Genomic DNA, 15179 nt, shown 5'->3' on the forward strand with positions numbered 1-15179 from the left:
CATGTGCTGCATGGAATATATGGTCTGACCCGGTATAAGGAAGCTACCTATGTTCTTATTCCTTTTGGAATAAGACAACATCTAGCTTGGTGTTGTCTGCACTAACAGCAGCTCTCCAGCATTTCAGAAAGCAGTCTTTTCCCAGCCTTACCTGAATATGCTGGGGATTGAACCTGGATCAAGGGAGAACAAGGTAAGGTGACAACCCTCAGACCATCTCATGATCATGGAGGATGTGGGAAAGGGCTCAGGTGCTTCATGGGCAACAATGGAGAACCTCATGGGCACCACTGCACCCAGGTGCACCAGGTTGGTGACCCTTGTGCTGAAGTCTCCCCATGGATTGCTATTGTGGCTACAGCCATATGGAATGGGAAATGTATAAAACAGCAAGATTGCATGGCTGCCCAGCGGGGATTTGCTTGTACACAGGGACCTGAGTTTCTCCTCCCCCATGTACAATAATATTTTCTGGGGAGCTGTGTGGTCCCAGCCACTCAAACATTACTTCCTCCACAGGGCTGCGTTCACAGTAAGGCACTCTGGTTTGGGGATTTGACCTTGCATGATGAACCAGGTCTACAGAATTCATGTATACTCATCAATTTCATACTTATCAGCACAGCCATATCTATCTCTACTGCTCAGATGTAAGTCTAGCACTGAGGACCTACTCCTAAATAAGTGTGTGTAGGGTTTCAGCGTATGAATGCCGCTATTACAGAACACACACACACACACACCATACATTGAAAAATTAATAGTAGCATTAAAAAGATAAATTGCTACAATATATGTGTTTGAAGCTGAATCTCAGACATGAGAGTTTGGATTTGGATTTGATATCCCGCTTTATCACCACCCAAAGGAGTCTCAAAGCGGCTAACATTCTCCTTTCCCTTCCTCCCCCACAACAAACACTCTGTGAGGTGAGTGGGGCTGAGAGAAGTATGACTAGCCCAAGGTCACCCAGCAGCTGCATGTGGAGGAGCGGAGGCGCGAACCCGGTTCACCAGATTACAAGTCTACCACTCTTAACCACTACACCACACTGGCTCTATTTAACTATATAAACACATAGTGTCCTGCTGGTTCAAAAAATGATGCCATCGAGTTCAGCATCCTGTACCAGGTGGTCACTTTACAGAGAGCTTTCCAGTGCATGTCTTGTTTAAAGAGATACAGAATTCTATGAAAGGGTATCAACAGGGTCCTCAAAGTCATCCAGGTGCCCACCTGCTCACCAGGATAGAAGGCTGAGCAGGCAGAAAGGCCACCTGGTCACCATCTTCCCACCACAGTGAGATGCATCATATTTCTATTTAAATAATAGCCATTGTTTCTAAATCTGCATCTCTGTGTATAAAATTAGCACGTGCCAATTTCATGCAAACCAACATCTTCTCTGAAGAGCGCATTGCCGTGAGTAAGGAGCTACCCTAATTCTGTTCTCAGAGGCAGTCTCTGGTGGAAGACCGAGAAGCGGTCTATGGAACATTTCCTCCAGTCTTTGTCCCTTCCTCCCAGCCATTGATATTTGAAGCTACACTCCCTCTGAACACAGAGACTTATTTTGGTTATCATGGCCAAAGCCGCTCATAGACCCAACTCCCCAGTCTATCAGTCGCCACGCATTAAATGGTAGTGAATTGCATTACTTAGTGTACGATAGGAAAGCATCTGACAATTTTTTTTTTCATGGTTTCTGCTCTCATCGAGGGTCTGCCCTCTACGTACCATTGTATGTGTACCATTGTATGTGCTGCATCTTCACCTTTGAGCAAATTCTTGTGTGGGTTTGTGGGTGGGGGGAATATACGGAATTGTAGTTCCCATCATACACATTGGCAGAACATCTGAAAAAGGTGCAGCTTGAATCTTTTCAAGGGCTGTAGATCAGCAGCAGAGCATCTGCTTTGCATGCAGAAGGGCTCAGGTTCAGTCTCCGGCATCTCCAGGTAAGTTTGGGAAAGATGCTTGCCTGTAATCCTGGGGAGCTGCTTTCAGTGCAGACAGTATACTGCGCTAGATGGATGAATGGTCAGTATAAGGCAGCATTATTATTTTTTGTTCCTATGAACCCACGTCACAGGGCTGTTGTGAGGACAAATGGGGGGGAGTCCATATTTTTCACCCTTGGACAACAGGGGGGGAATACAAATGTAATAAGTAAATAAGGAAGGCTGTAGCTGGGTTGTCACACAATGGGAAGAATAGCAGCTGTGTGTTACTTTTCCATGTGATTTATCGCAACTGGGAAGCACGTGGAGCCAAAGAGCACAGCTGTTAACAGGTATGTTGTCTACTACAGCTACTATCATGACACTGGCATGGAGCATGCTAAAATGGAGGGAGAGTACAAAAAATTATTTAAAAATAACTGCATATGCTCAGAATGAACACACACACAAACTGTAAAACTGTAAGACAGAAGTTTTGAACAAAGAGAACCCTGGTGTCATGCTCAAGAGGCCTGAGGTATTTCCCTCCAAAAGCAGACATCACCTTGCCAACAAAGGTCCATATAGTTAAAGCTATGGTTTTCCCAGTAGTGATGTATCGAAGTGAGAACTGGACCCTAAAGAAGGCTGATCGCCAAAGAATGGATGCTTTTGAATTATGGTGTTGGAGGAGACTCTTGAGAGTCCCATGGACTGCAAGAAGATCAAACCTATCCACTCTTAAGGAAATCAGCCCTGAGTGCTCACTGGAAGGACAGATCGTGAAGCTGAGGCTCCAAGACTTTGGCCACCTCATGAGAAGAGAAGACTCCCTGGAAAAGACCCTGATGTTGGGAAAGATTGAGGGGACAAGGCGAAGGGGACGACAGAGGACGAGATGGTTGGACAGTGTTCTCGAAGCTACCAGCATGAGTTTGACCAAACTGCGGGAGGCTGTGGAAGACAGGAGTGCCTGGTGTGCTCTGGTCCATTGGGTCACGAAGAGTCGGACACGACTAAACGACTAAACAACAACAACATTTCCCTCCATCAATGACTCGTGGGGTTTTCTTATTCCCAGTCATAAGCCTGAGATGCAAGGGGCACAGATGGCAAAGCAACATCTCTAGGTAACAAAGCAATTGTGTTAGACATGTGGACGTTTGGGACGAGGAGGACTAAGCATGAGCAGAAACAGGAATGAGGTATAGTGTCATTACGGATCTACCCAGCAAAGAGGGAAAGACGACTCAAGCTGACCTTCTTCTGCAGTGACTCATCAATCTTTTAAATGTGGTAGAAAGACTGGTATCTTAAGGCACTTTAACCTTTTCCTCTTTAATTTCTTTAAGCAGACAGCCTTCACAAGGGATCTTTTGACAGCTAAAAATTCAGATCCTACAAGCCTTGAGGCAATGGTTGTTGAAGAAGGAATGGAGGCAGTGGTCCAACAAAGTCCTTTCTTTCTGGCTGTCAGAAATCAGTGTTTTCCAGGGTTCGGCAATCTGTGTATACAAGTGAGACCTGCAACAGCTGTGGGTTAAACCACAGAGCCTAGGACTTGCCGATCAGAAGGTCAGCAGTTCGAATCCCCGCAACGGGATGTGCTCCCATTGCTCGGTCCCTGCTCCTGCCAACCTAGCAGTTCAAAAGCACGTCAAAGTGCAAGTAGATAAATAGGTACCACTCCAGCAGGAAGGTAAATGGTGTTTCCGTGCACTGCTCTGGTTCGCCAGAAGTGGCTTAGTCATGCTGGCCACATGACCCAGAAGCTGTACGCCGGCTCTCTTGGCCAATAAAGCAAGATGAGTGCCGCAACCCCAGAGTCGGCCATGACTGGACCTAATGGTCGGGGTCCCTTTACCTTTACCTTTAGACTGATCCTATTCAGGGTTCCAGTCACCCACCCATGCCGTCTTCCAAAACATTCCATCCATTCTTCTCCCTGACCCTGTTTTCCATTTCCCTCAGCTCCCAAAAGGTAGACTATAAGAACCGCCTGTAGCATCAGGCCAGTGGCCCTTCTAGCCCAGCATCCTGTTCTCACAGAGGCCAACAAGATGACTACTCCTACTGGAAGCATTCTCCTCACCTCTGGATTCCACCAATTCAGAAACATGCTGCCCGCAACAGTGGAGGCAAAGCATAGCCAATCAGGGTTAATAGCCCCTGATATAGACTTACGCTCCATGAATTTGTCCAATCCCTTTTTTAAAGCTATCCAAGCTGGTGGCCATCACTGCCTCCTTGGGGAGCAAGTTCCATAGTTTGACAAGGTGTTGCAAGAAGAAGTGTGCCCTCTTTTGTCTGCCCTGAGTCTTCCAACATTCAGCTTCATTGGAGGGAGGTCCCTGGGTTCTAACACTAAGGGAGAGGGAGTAGAACCGTTCTCTGTCTCCTTCCATAGCATGCATTTTGGAAACCCTTCTGTTACATAGTCCAAAGGATGGGGAAATTCTATTCAGCTCAAGGTCAGATTCCCTTCTGGGCAACTTTAAGGGCCCAATGTGTCATTGGTGGCAGGACCATAGGCAAAAGCAGGAAGAGCAACAAACACGAATTATACTTTTGCACAATAGGCCAGCTTCCACACACACTCCCAAATCTCTCTTGTCCACCATGCAGGCAAGGAAACGGCACTTTCATAGTGCAATGACTCATTCCAGCCATGCAAAGATACTCAATGGCAGTGCAAAGCAGGGCAGGCAAGGGGTGTGGCCTAACATGAGGGGCATGGCTGGGGAGGGGGGTTGCTAGATGTAGTATTTGGCCCTAAGCCTGAAGTTTTCCCTGCCCAGCCCTAATGAGACCAAGACACAGAAGCCAGGATGCGACATATGCAGATACAAGCAGCCTCGATTTACAATGTCCAAGGAAGCTGTTGGTCAACCGGGAGAAGAAGCACATTTAGCCTAAACTCAATGGGTACCACCATATTTCAAGCCTTATGAGGAGCGGTTGAAGGAGCTGGGTATGTTTAGCCTGGAAAAGAGGAGGCTGAGAGGAGATATGATAGCCATCTTCAAATATCTCAAGGACTGTCACATGGAAGAGGGAACAAAATTGTTTTCTCCCGCTCCGGTAGGTAGGGCTCAAACCAAGGCTTGAGGTTGCAAGTAGATTCCAACTAAACATACAGAAAAAAACTTTCTGACAGTAAGAGTTGTTTGACAGTGGAACAGCCTCCCTTAGGAGGTTGTGGGCTGTCCTTCACTGGAGGTGTTTAAGCAGAGACTGGATGGCCATCTGTCATGGATACTTTAGCTGAGATTCCTGCATTGCAGAGGGTTGGAATACAGCAGGCATGGCCAAACCTGGCCCTCCAGCTGTTATGGGACTACAACTCCCATCATCCCTAGCTAACAGGACCAGTGGTCAGGGATGATGGGAATTGTAGTCCCAAAACAGCTGGAGGGCCACGTTTGGCCATGCCTGGACTAGAGGATCCTTGGGATTCCCTTCCAACTCTAGGATTCTCTGAGTCCAGCTATATAGTTCCCCCGAAGCAATTCTAAGGAATGCTTACAATGTACACAAAGCCCCTATAAAAACACCCCACCTGTTATCATGACAGCCATTTGGTAGTTAATCTGGGTTCCATCTAAGCTTCTTTCTTTGGCCAGGTGGGGGGACCCTGTGAACAAGGGCAAAGTCTCCCGCTTATTGTACTGCTTGCTCTGATTGCCTTCAACTAATAATTGCAATAATCATCATGATGTTGCTTTCATCACAAAAGGGACCCGAAGCACCTTACAAAAGCAATACAAGCACTAAAACCAATTATAACAAACAAACCAATAACCACCCCCAAAACATCTGTACAGGCCTTGCAGATCCCACCCCACTAAAAGGTGCCACAAGACCTCAAACCCCTTCCAATCAAGTGCCAAAAGCCCCAGGAAAAAGGAAAGTTTTTGCCTGGAGCCTAAACATAGATTAAGATGTGTCCTTGAGGAGAGCATTTCACAAGCAAGGAGCCATCAGAACATTCTGCTCACTCTGACTTGGCTTCATGACAACGCACAGCCAATGAGATTTGGCCACACGTTGTGGATGAAGCCAATTCAAAGAGAGGGCCAACAGCAAGGGGGAGTGCCACAGCCATCACCATTAAGACCACAAATGGTGGGCAAAAGGTGGTGAGTCGCAATGTGGGAGAGCCTTGACCCTACTTGAGACAGCACATTCCAGCCCATGTGTATCAGGTGTGTTTATTCCACACACTCAATGAGATGTGCATTAGAGATAGGAACTGCAGTTGCCTTATGCTGTGCCAGGCTATTTCACACACAGCCACGCTGCTTACTCTGAGTAACAGCAGCTCCCCAAAGTCTCCCACCATCTGCTATCTCAGAACCTTTCACAAGAGACATCAAAGATTTGAACCTGGGATCTTTTGCATGTGAACTGGTACTCCACTATTGATCTATGACTTCTCCTTAAATGTTGTCTACATTATCACTCCATGAGAAGAGCTCTGCTGGATCAGACTAATAGCCCATCTTGTTAAGTATAATTGTTCAACTGCACACTGAAATGGAGAATAATATAATCTATTATTTATACCCCACCCATCTGGCTGGGTTTCCCCAGCTACTCTACCTGTATGTATGTTTTTAGGGATTTAGCATTGGAAAATTGCATTGGAGTATACTAAGCTAGAAAGGGCTTTCTAAGCCTCTAGCTGAGCTGATAATTAACTATTGTTCTCTGCTGGCCCTCACACTGAGTGTTTAACTTTAGATCATGTGATTAAGGCATTCAATTGCAAATTTGCCATTTTGAGTGGTGCCTTTGCCTTTTGTACCCCAGCACAGTCAGAGAAGAATGTGATAATGATGCCTCTTCAGGAGCTGCAAAACCTTAGTCTGGATGCAGGCTAATGTAGGCAATAGGAGAGTCAGAGCTTGGATTTCAGCTCTGGTTATAATTGAGTAATATATTTAAGAAGAAGAACCTGTGCATATGCTTTATACACCTTTCTGGATGCATCATTGATTACTTTGTACCTGTTTTGAAGAAGTTCTGGTTAGTAAAGCTTTGAAGAATACTTACAAGTCTGGGCAATTTTTATTCCAAAAGGAGTAAACTTTTATGCATCCAATTGCTTCATGCTGCCCAATACTAATATGTGCAATATTTTAAAGTTACCCTGTGGTTTGTAGCAAGTTTTGCATCCTTTATTTGCAATACTCAGCCACCAACACAGCATGTTCCATCTCACATATTGGAGACTAAGTGGCAAACCTGTCTCCTGACTGCACAACTTCAGAATAGGGGGCTACATTGCTGAGTTCTCTTGCATACAAAATAAAATAAAATACATCCTTGCACATAGCAAATCAGAAGTCCAGAAATCAAGACCCCAACCTATCATGTTGTTTTCTATGTGTAGATGGGTTTTTTAAAAATAAAATAAAATAAAAACATTTTACAGAGGATGATTCTCCTCCCACAACACCTGCAACAAGAAGTGGTGCATTCCAGACACAACCCTGCCGTGTCGCCTGCTATTTGTGAGAATTAAGTCCTGGGCCGAACACACTGCGCTGATAACTAGCAAAATGTTAGCTGCCTGATGGTTGCTTGCAGCAGTTTAAGCAGCTTTCAGGTCTTCTTCTCATACCCATAATGAACTTGTCTGAGGCTCTGATTCAATTAACACTCAGCTGTGTGCAACATTTAATTTTGGCAGGGAGATGGGAGGGGAGACCTTAGCACTTCCCGAGATTCTGATGCATAGGTTAATTCTGACCTGTGGGGGTTTGTTTAATCATCTGCGGTTCATGTTAGAGGGAAAAGGTTAGAGAGAAATTTGTTTTCCTCCAAGGCTTTTGTTATGGAGATGCATTAAAGGAGCATGAGCGCAAAGAGCAGGACAGGAAGGAAGTAAGGAAGGAAGCTGGGACTTACATGCTGCTTCCCCACAATGTTATCAAAAGGAAGCTCCGGGCTCCATGATCCTTCGGTGAGCATCACCCCGCTGTTCCTCCTGTCCGCAGCCGCCACCGACTCCTTGACAATGTCCTCGGGCAGAGTCAACAGGCTCTCCTCGGGCTGCTTGATCAAGTACGTCTCAATGTTGTGCTTCCTCAAGAATTCGTTGCGTTCCTTGCCGTGCCCTTCTTCCACTTTGTAATCCCCGTTGAGGCAATCGAGCGTAGCTTTGGATATGTGGATTCTCCTGCGGAAGTATAAAGCAGTGGAAAGAATCAACACACATGGTGCCTGGGTAAAACCAACAAACCAAACAAGAAAAAAACACACCCAAAAGATGCAAGGGGGAAACCCTCAACAAAACGCTGCAGTATAGGAGTGCTTCAGTTCAGAGTCCCAGTAAAAGGTAAAGGGACCCCTGACCATTAGGTCCAGTCGTGGCCGACTCTGGGGTTGCGGCACTCATCTCGCTTTATTGGCCAAGGGAGCTGGCGTACAGCTTCCGGGTCATGTGGCCAGCATGACTAAGCCACTTCTGGCAAACCAGAGCAGCGCACGGAAACGACGTTTACCTTCCCGCCAGAGCGGTACCTATTTATCTACTTGCACTTTGATGTGCTTTCGAACTGCTAGGTTGGCAGGAGCAGGGACCGAGCAATGGGAGCTCACCCCGTCGCGGGGATTCGAAGCACTGACCTTCTGATCAGCAAGTCCTAGGCTCTGTGGTTTAACCCACAGCGCCACCCGCATCCCAGTAGGCTGGCCATAATACCCTGCCCCAGGTTACTCCATTCCATCCCTGCTGTTCTTTTTCACCACAGGTTATACTCAGCAGTCTGTGGCTAGCAGGGGGGCCAACTTGAATTAAATATTGGAGAGGGGGGCCAGGTAAGCCCCGCCCAACATAGCTGATCACAAGACACAGCACACACAGACCCATTTGAATGGCAATGTTTATCTCAAATATTTTATTGGGGAGCCCGAAGGGACCTTGGCCCCTAGGAGTTGGCTCCTATGGTGGCTAAGGAGCATGCTCAGTCCTCATTGGCTATTTTTTTTGGGGGGGGGGTCTTCAGTCTCTTTAGTCTTTATAAATAGCTTTTTTTGTATTTTACTTATTTGACCACCTTTAGTTACATCTATAGCAATCAATAGCAATCTAAGATTATCTGTAACATCCACAGTATAAGATTACAGTATCTGTAACATTCACAGCCCAGTAAAATTACAACCGAAATCCTCAGGCTTACCCTGAACATCCCAGTATCTCCCTTTAATTTCTCAGTGGCTACATAACTGTTGGCCCTCACCATGTGAGTTCGCTTCTAGAGACATTCCCCCAAGAGAGATGATAAAACTTAATTCTCAGCCCTGTTATATTTCAGCCCAGTAACTTAACTCCTGTGAAGAGAAACCAGCTTTTGCACTGATAGTTAACCCTCATGGAATGGTTCACAAGGACATGGGGGCTAACATTAACTCAGGGCCTTTGAGGGAAGGGGTTAAGATTTTCAGAGGCACACCTAAAGCTACCATGCTTGACTGAGCAAACCTGTGTCTGAAAATGCATGCGTCGGGCCACTGAGAGCCCCGTTTAGCTGCAGATCTGTCAAGCATATAATTGCCGCTGTCATGCAATGTCTGGAATAGCTTTTATTGTCTGGTCTGGAGACACTTGCTTTGCTTAGGGTTTCTGTTTGCTTAAACCATAGGGACAATTTATCTTCTGTGTTTTCCAACCCGTATCTGTAATGATTAAACGTTAATGCTAAACGTCTTAAACGAATGCCTACAAAAGGAATCCACAATGGAGGATCATCTTGTTGATAAAACATGCCATCTGCCTACATGCTAATCACTTTTGAGTGCAGCAGCTGCAGTTGTGGCTTCCTTTGCCAGATTCACTGAACAACTCATGACGTTGTTGATGAAGAAGAAGATTTGTAAGATTCTTTGACCTGACCTTCACCATGAGTTCCCAGGACCTCATGCAATTTTGAAATACAGTATTAAAATCCCTTTAAAACACATCACAGTCCAAAGAATGGTGTGGGACCCCCAAAATATATATCCCAGGTGTCAAAAGCCAAGGTCAAGAAGCTCATCTTTAGACAAAGATACATCATGAAGTTAGCAGAACACACCTCTGTGAGGAAGTGTGGTCTAGATACTTCTGCTGAAGAGTTAATGAAAGAAACAAAAGGAGACCAGTCATCATACTCTTCAATGTTGTGCTAGCTGGTCTACAAGAGAAACCTTGCAAACCGCAAAACACCAGTTTTGTGGAGGTTGCATTCTGAGTTATTGTATACTTGTGTGAAATTGTGTGCAATTGAAACACCCCATTCTGCCGCTGCTCTGCCCCATTCCACCCCCCATCCTGCACTGCCCTCTTAGTGACATTTCCAGGTTTGGCGCTGCACGTGTGTCTGCAATTGTGCACCCATTTAGGCATGCCTAAAGTGAGGGTTGCCTGTAGTACATTCACTTCTCCATAATAACACAATCTCCATCTGGGCTTCTAAGATACAGTGGATTATTAATGGCTTAAAATATAATCATTTGCTCCTCAAAATAACGAGAGCAAGACAAAGCCTGGGTCTTCAACCAATGTAATATTGCCCCATTATGAGCAGACAATGTGTGAAATCCTTTATTTACTTGTGCCATTAATTTGTGTTCATCCTTCACAATTTGCAGTGACTGGTTTTCAGCCTTGTAGGCCTACTATATAGTGGGGCATTTGAAGCAATGAAGAACAGGTGGGTTTCAAATGGGTAATTCAAAGCAGAATATTGCATGAGATTCTGTGATGCAACAGATGACATGTGTGACAAAATGAGATGGGAACTTGGAGCACACAAACAGCAGCCAGATGTCAGAAACCTTCTTTCCTTCTGCCTGCCTCTATTTAATGATGGTGTTGAAACTTGTAATTAGTTGGTATGTACTATGAGTCTAGCTTGTTAATAATTCCTGTAGGTATAACGAATCCTGACTCCGATGCCCCAGAATGTTAATATTTTTGTAACTAGAACATAGATTAATCACAGACACCCTTGTTATTACTGCTTCTGTGGCTTGTTCTCTCACAGTCACTATATCTCCATCTTTCAACTCCTCCATTTGTAATCAAAGTATACGTGACGCTGACCAATGACAGATCGACAACCCAAGAGGTCATTGTGCCACCTAGAGTCACAAAAGGACCACTGCACTAAACAACCCACAAACCCAAGAGACATTGCAGTGGTGTGCATGTGCTCAAATTTGGCCATTCTTCAAGAGCTTGGGATATGGAAGACCAAATTTTCAGTCAGATGCTCCATAGCCACATGCTCTTTTCCAAATCAGAATGGAAGAAGAAGAAGAGTTTGGATTTGATATCCTGCTTTATCACTACCCGAAGGAGTCTCAAAGCGGCTAACATTCTCCTTTCCCTTCCTCCCCCACAACAAACACTCTGTGAGGTGAGTGGGGCTGAGAGACTTCAGAGAAGTGTGACTAGCCCAAGGTCACCCAGCAGCTGCATGTGGAGGAGCGGAGACGCGAACCCAGTTCACCAGATTACGAGACTACCGCTCTTAACCACTACACCACACTGGCTCTCAATGGAGTCACTTTGTCCCTTACTGGCCCTATTTACTCCCACAGGAACAAGAGGTAACTGATCTTCCATTTTCTGGGGACCCAGCAGAAGCCAGAGATGAACTCTGATCCTTCTGGAAATCTGACAAGGTAAGAGTCTACCTTCCAGGATACAGAAGTGAGAATGAGGCAGCTGTATTCGGTATGCCTCTGAATACCAGTTGCTGGAAATAAGGAAGTAGAGAGAGTTCTGTTGCACTCAAATCCTGTTTGAAGGTTTCCCATAGGCATTCCAATTGGCCATTGTGAAAACAGGATTTCAGGTTAGATGGGCCTTTGGCCTGATCCAGCAGAACTCAATTTAACTTCTTATAATGATCCTTCTTACCACATCTGATTTTCAGTGATGGAGGAGAAAGGCCCAGGGAGTTGCTGAGATGTTTGTCTTTTGCTTTCACCCAGAATCTTTTACACCTACTTTAATTTTCTAGAGGGATTCAAATGAAGTTGAAACCAGAGTCCATTTCAATAAAATCAAAGTTTTGTTTTAACTCTGTAGACCTCACTTAGGATTGCATGTTAATGAAAAAAAATCAAACAGCAACGTTAATTGGTTCCATCCATTTGATTAGATAGAGGCAGTGAAAGAGAGACATTGACTTCCATTAAAATGCAAATGTACAGTCAATCCATGACCCAGTTGAGCTGCTGTGTTTCGATATACCTAAGTTTCAGCGGGGAATGGCAGGGGAGGAAACAATCTGCTGAAACCTATGTATGCTGCCTTTGCTGGCTTGCAGATGGACTATATGGGCCAAACTACATCTGATATAGAAGTCCCGTGATCAGATCTCCAGACCTTGTTTCTGTTTGCTTTAAAGATGGGTATGTGTGTGCTCTCAGCATCTTAAAAAGCAGAGACATCAACTTGCCAACAAAGGTCCGTATAGTTAAAGCTATGGTTTTCCCAGTAGTGATGTATGGAAGTGAGAGCTGGACCATAAAGAAGGTTGATCACCAAAGAATTGATGCTTTTAAATTATGGTGCTGGAGGAGACTCTTGAGAGTCCCATGGACTGCAAGAAGATCAAACCTATCCAGTCTGAAGGAAATCAGCCCTGAGTGCTCACTGGAAGGACAGATCCTGAAGCTGAGTCTCCAAGACTTTGGCCACCTCATGAGAAGAGAAGACTCCCTGGAAAAGACACTGTTGCTGGGAAAGATGGAGGGCACAAGGAGAAGGGGACGACAGAGGACGAGATGGTTGGACAGTGTTCTCTAAGCTACCAGCATGAGTTTGACCAAACTGCGGGAGGCAGTGGAAGACAGGAGTGCCTGTCGTGCTCTGGTCCATGGGGTCACGAAGAGTTGGACATGACTAAATGACTAAACAACAACAACAACATGTGTATGCTCTGGATTTGATCAGAGTAATCACAGGTTGGAAAGGGTAAGGCAGTGACCTTGTTCCCACCATGGAGAGGAGATGTTGGAAGCTTCTCCTTGGAAGGAAAACAATACTGAAGAGATGAAGAGCATCCCTCTCTTTCTGAGGAGGTGAAGCTTGGTTTTGGAGTCCTAGCAACTCCTCCCAGCGGAGGGAAAGTGGTGGGTGTTGAGACACAGCAGCTGCCGCCTCTGCATAGGCCTTGACAGTGGTGCCCATTTGAACAGGTAGGGACCCCAAAGGTAGGCAGAACCGGAGCCAATCACAGGCAGAGTCAACTAATGTCTCCATCCTCTTGCCAGGAGTTCAGCCTACACTCAAGTAGGACCCTGGCAGAGACGCATGCCCGACTGGCATGTTCCCTCCCTCCTGGTCGATCGTTCAGGAGCTTCATAAGCTTTCTTCAGCCCGAACATCACAGCGACTGATGCCAACTGACACCGGCATACTTAGGGATCCACAGAGTTTGCGCAGCTTGCGTGACAGACCTCAGCAACTTAGCATTTTGGCTAATCTACTTTATTTACATATAAACACACACAGAGCACTGCAACATGGCTCCCTCTCTCTCTAGCATCAGACAGCAAAGAGAAAAAGAACAAAGGACAATAGTCCCACTTCATGGAACACAGTAACACAAACATCCTGTCTCTGTCACTTCTCACTTTGTGGAGTCAAAACATATACCGTCATGTGATATACAAAAATCCCATGACTGTAATCATGGAGCAGGAATTCTAACATGCCAACTTCAGCAATAATGAGATTATGGAGAAGGAAGCTGATAGTCATAGCCGCCTCCTGGACTGATGGTATGTCAGAAGATAGGCAAGTCAGGGTCACTGAGTGCAGATGAGGTTTGTAGAGAAGTGCCCCATTTGCCTTAGGGCACCAACCTTCACTAGTCTTTTGTGTGAGTGTGGGGAACAGGAGAAAGGGAGGGCAATAATGGTTGTGGGCAACCGATGTGCAGGTTGAGTGGGCTCTGCTTCTGATTTTGTTCCTCAATACAGGTGGGACCAGAAGCCATGACTTTCCAGGAGCAAAGAATGTGCTCCCCGTGTTCCTAGAGCATCTCTGTTTCATGCAAGTAGAGGAAACATACCAGTCAAAATTGGCCGATAAGTAGCTGATATATGGGCTTGGAGGATGAGGACTTGACTGGTAGGTTTCCCTCCCTCTTGCAAGCTGTCAACGTCACCGTTGAGAAACGGCAATTGCCTTACCCTGTCAAAGGAACAAGCTGTGCTTCTTGGAATGTGTTGAAAAATAGGCCATGTCAGGTAGAAACAACATTTGTACCCAGCAGTTAGTGCAGCCACTTTGGATGAAGAAACAACTGGGCAGATGGGTGGAAAGAAACTGTGCACATCTCACCTTAGATGCAGCGATGCAAAGGTTATCAGAAATACATGTTAGCAACCCACAACCTCGTATTAGTGTGAAGATCGCCTGCAGGGCATGTTTTGCAAAGCGCCATGTCATTATGTTGGCAGATGATAAAAGAAGCAAGCATACATTTGAAATATACATTTTAAAAAAACCCAGAAGCATTTTTACTTGGTATTATAGGTCACGACATTAATAGGCAAGATGTTAAATTGTTTTTATATGCAACAACTGCGGCAAGAGTGTTGTTAGCCCAGAAATGGAAACAAGAAATTCCGATGAAAGAAGAATGGCAGACGAAATTTATGGACTATGCAGAATTGGACAAAATGACAGGAAGGATTTGAAACCTGCGGGACCAGAGATTTACAGAAGATTGGAAGAAGTATATGAATTATTTGAAGAGCAACTGTAATCAACAAATTACGCTAGTAGGACTACAAGAAGTTTTGTAAGGAGAAATATACGAAGTGTTACAAAGTAGAAAAAGATAGAGATATTGGTTATGAGTTTGAAATGTAATAGGGAAGATAAGAAAAGCATACTGAGAGATTAGATTGGTAAATTTTCAGACAGGATTGATGGAAGTCAAAAATTTGAATAAGATGTAAAAGTATGTTTAATTACTGTTGAAAATGATATGTTAAAAAAACTAGTAAAAATATATATACAAAAAAACAAAAACAAAAGAAGCAAGCAAGTTTATCTAAGGAAATATAGCAGGTGGAGCCAGTGTGGAGCCCTCCAAAAGTTGTTGGGCTCCATTCAGTCCCAGCCGGCATGGCAAATGGTCAGGGACAAAGTTAAACTATGGAACATGCTCCCATGGTAGGCAGTGATGGCCAACAACTTGGATGGCTTTAAAAGAGGGTGTGATG

General features: G+C 45.1%; 1 protein-coding gene across 2 annotated transcripts in view; it reads right to left on the reverse strand.

The window, feature by feature from the left end:
- ADCY8 (adenylate cyclase 8) overlaps nucleotides 1-15179 on the reverse strand; it is a 134518-nt gene that overhangs the window by 54424 nt on the left and 64915 nt on the right. For both annotated transcript variants that reach the window (XM_079984166.1, XM_079984165.1), the window contains exon 7: nucleotides 7854-8124. In XM_079984166.1, the coding sequence (XP_079840292.1) occupies nucleotides 7854-8124 (271 nt within the window). The remainder of the gene's footprint in view (nucleotides 1-7853; nucleotides 8125-15179) is intronic.

Source organism: Podarcis cretensis (assembly GCF_951804945.1).
Source record: "Podarcis cretensis genome assembly, chromosome: 7".
Classification (NCBI taxonomy): Eukaryota; Metazoa; Chordata; class Lepidosauria; order Squamata; family Lacertidae; genus Podarcis; species Podarcis cretensis.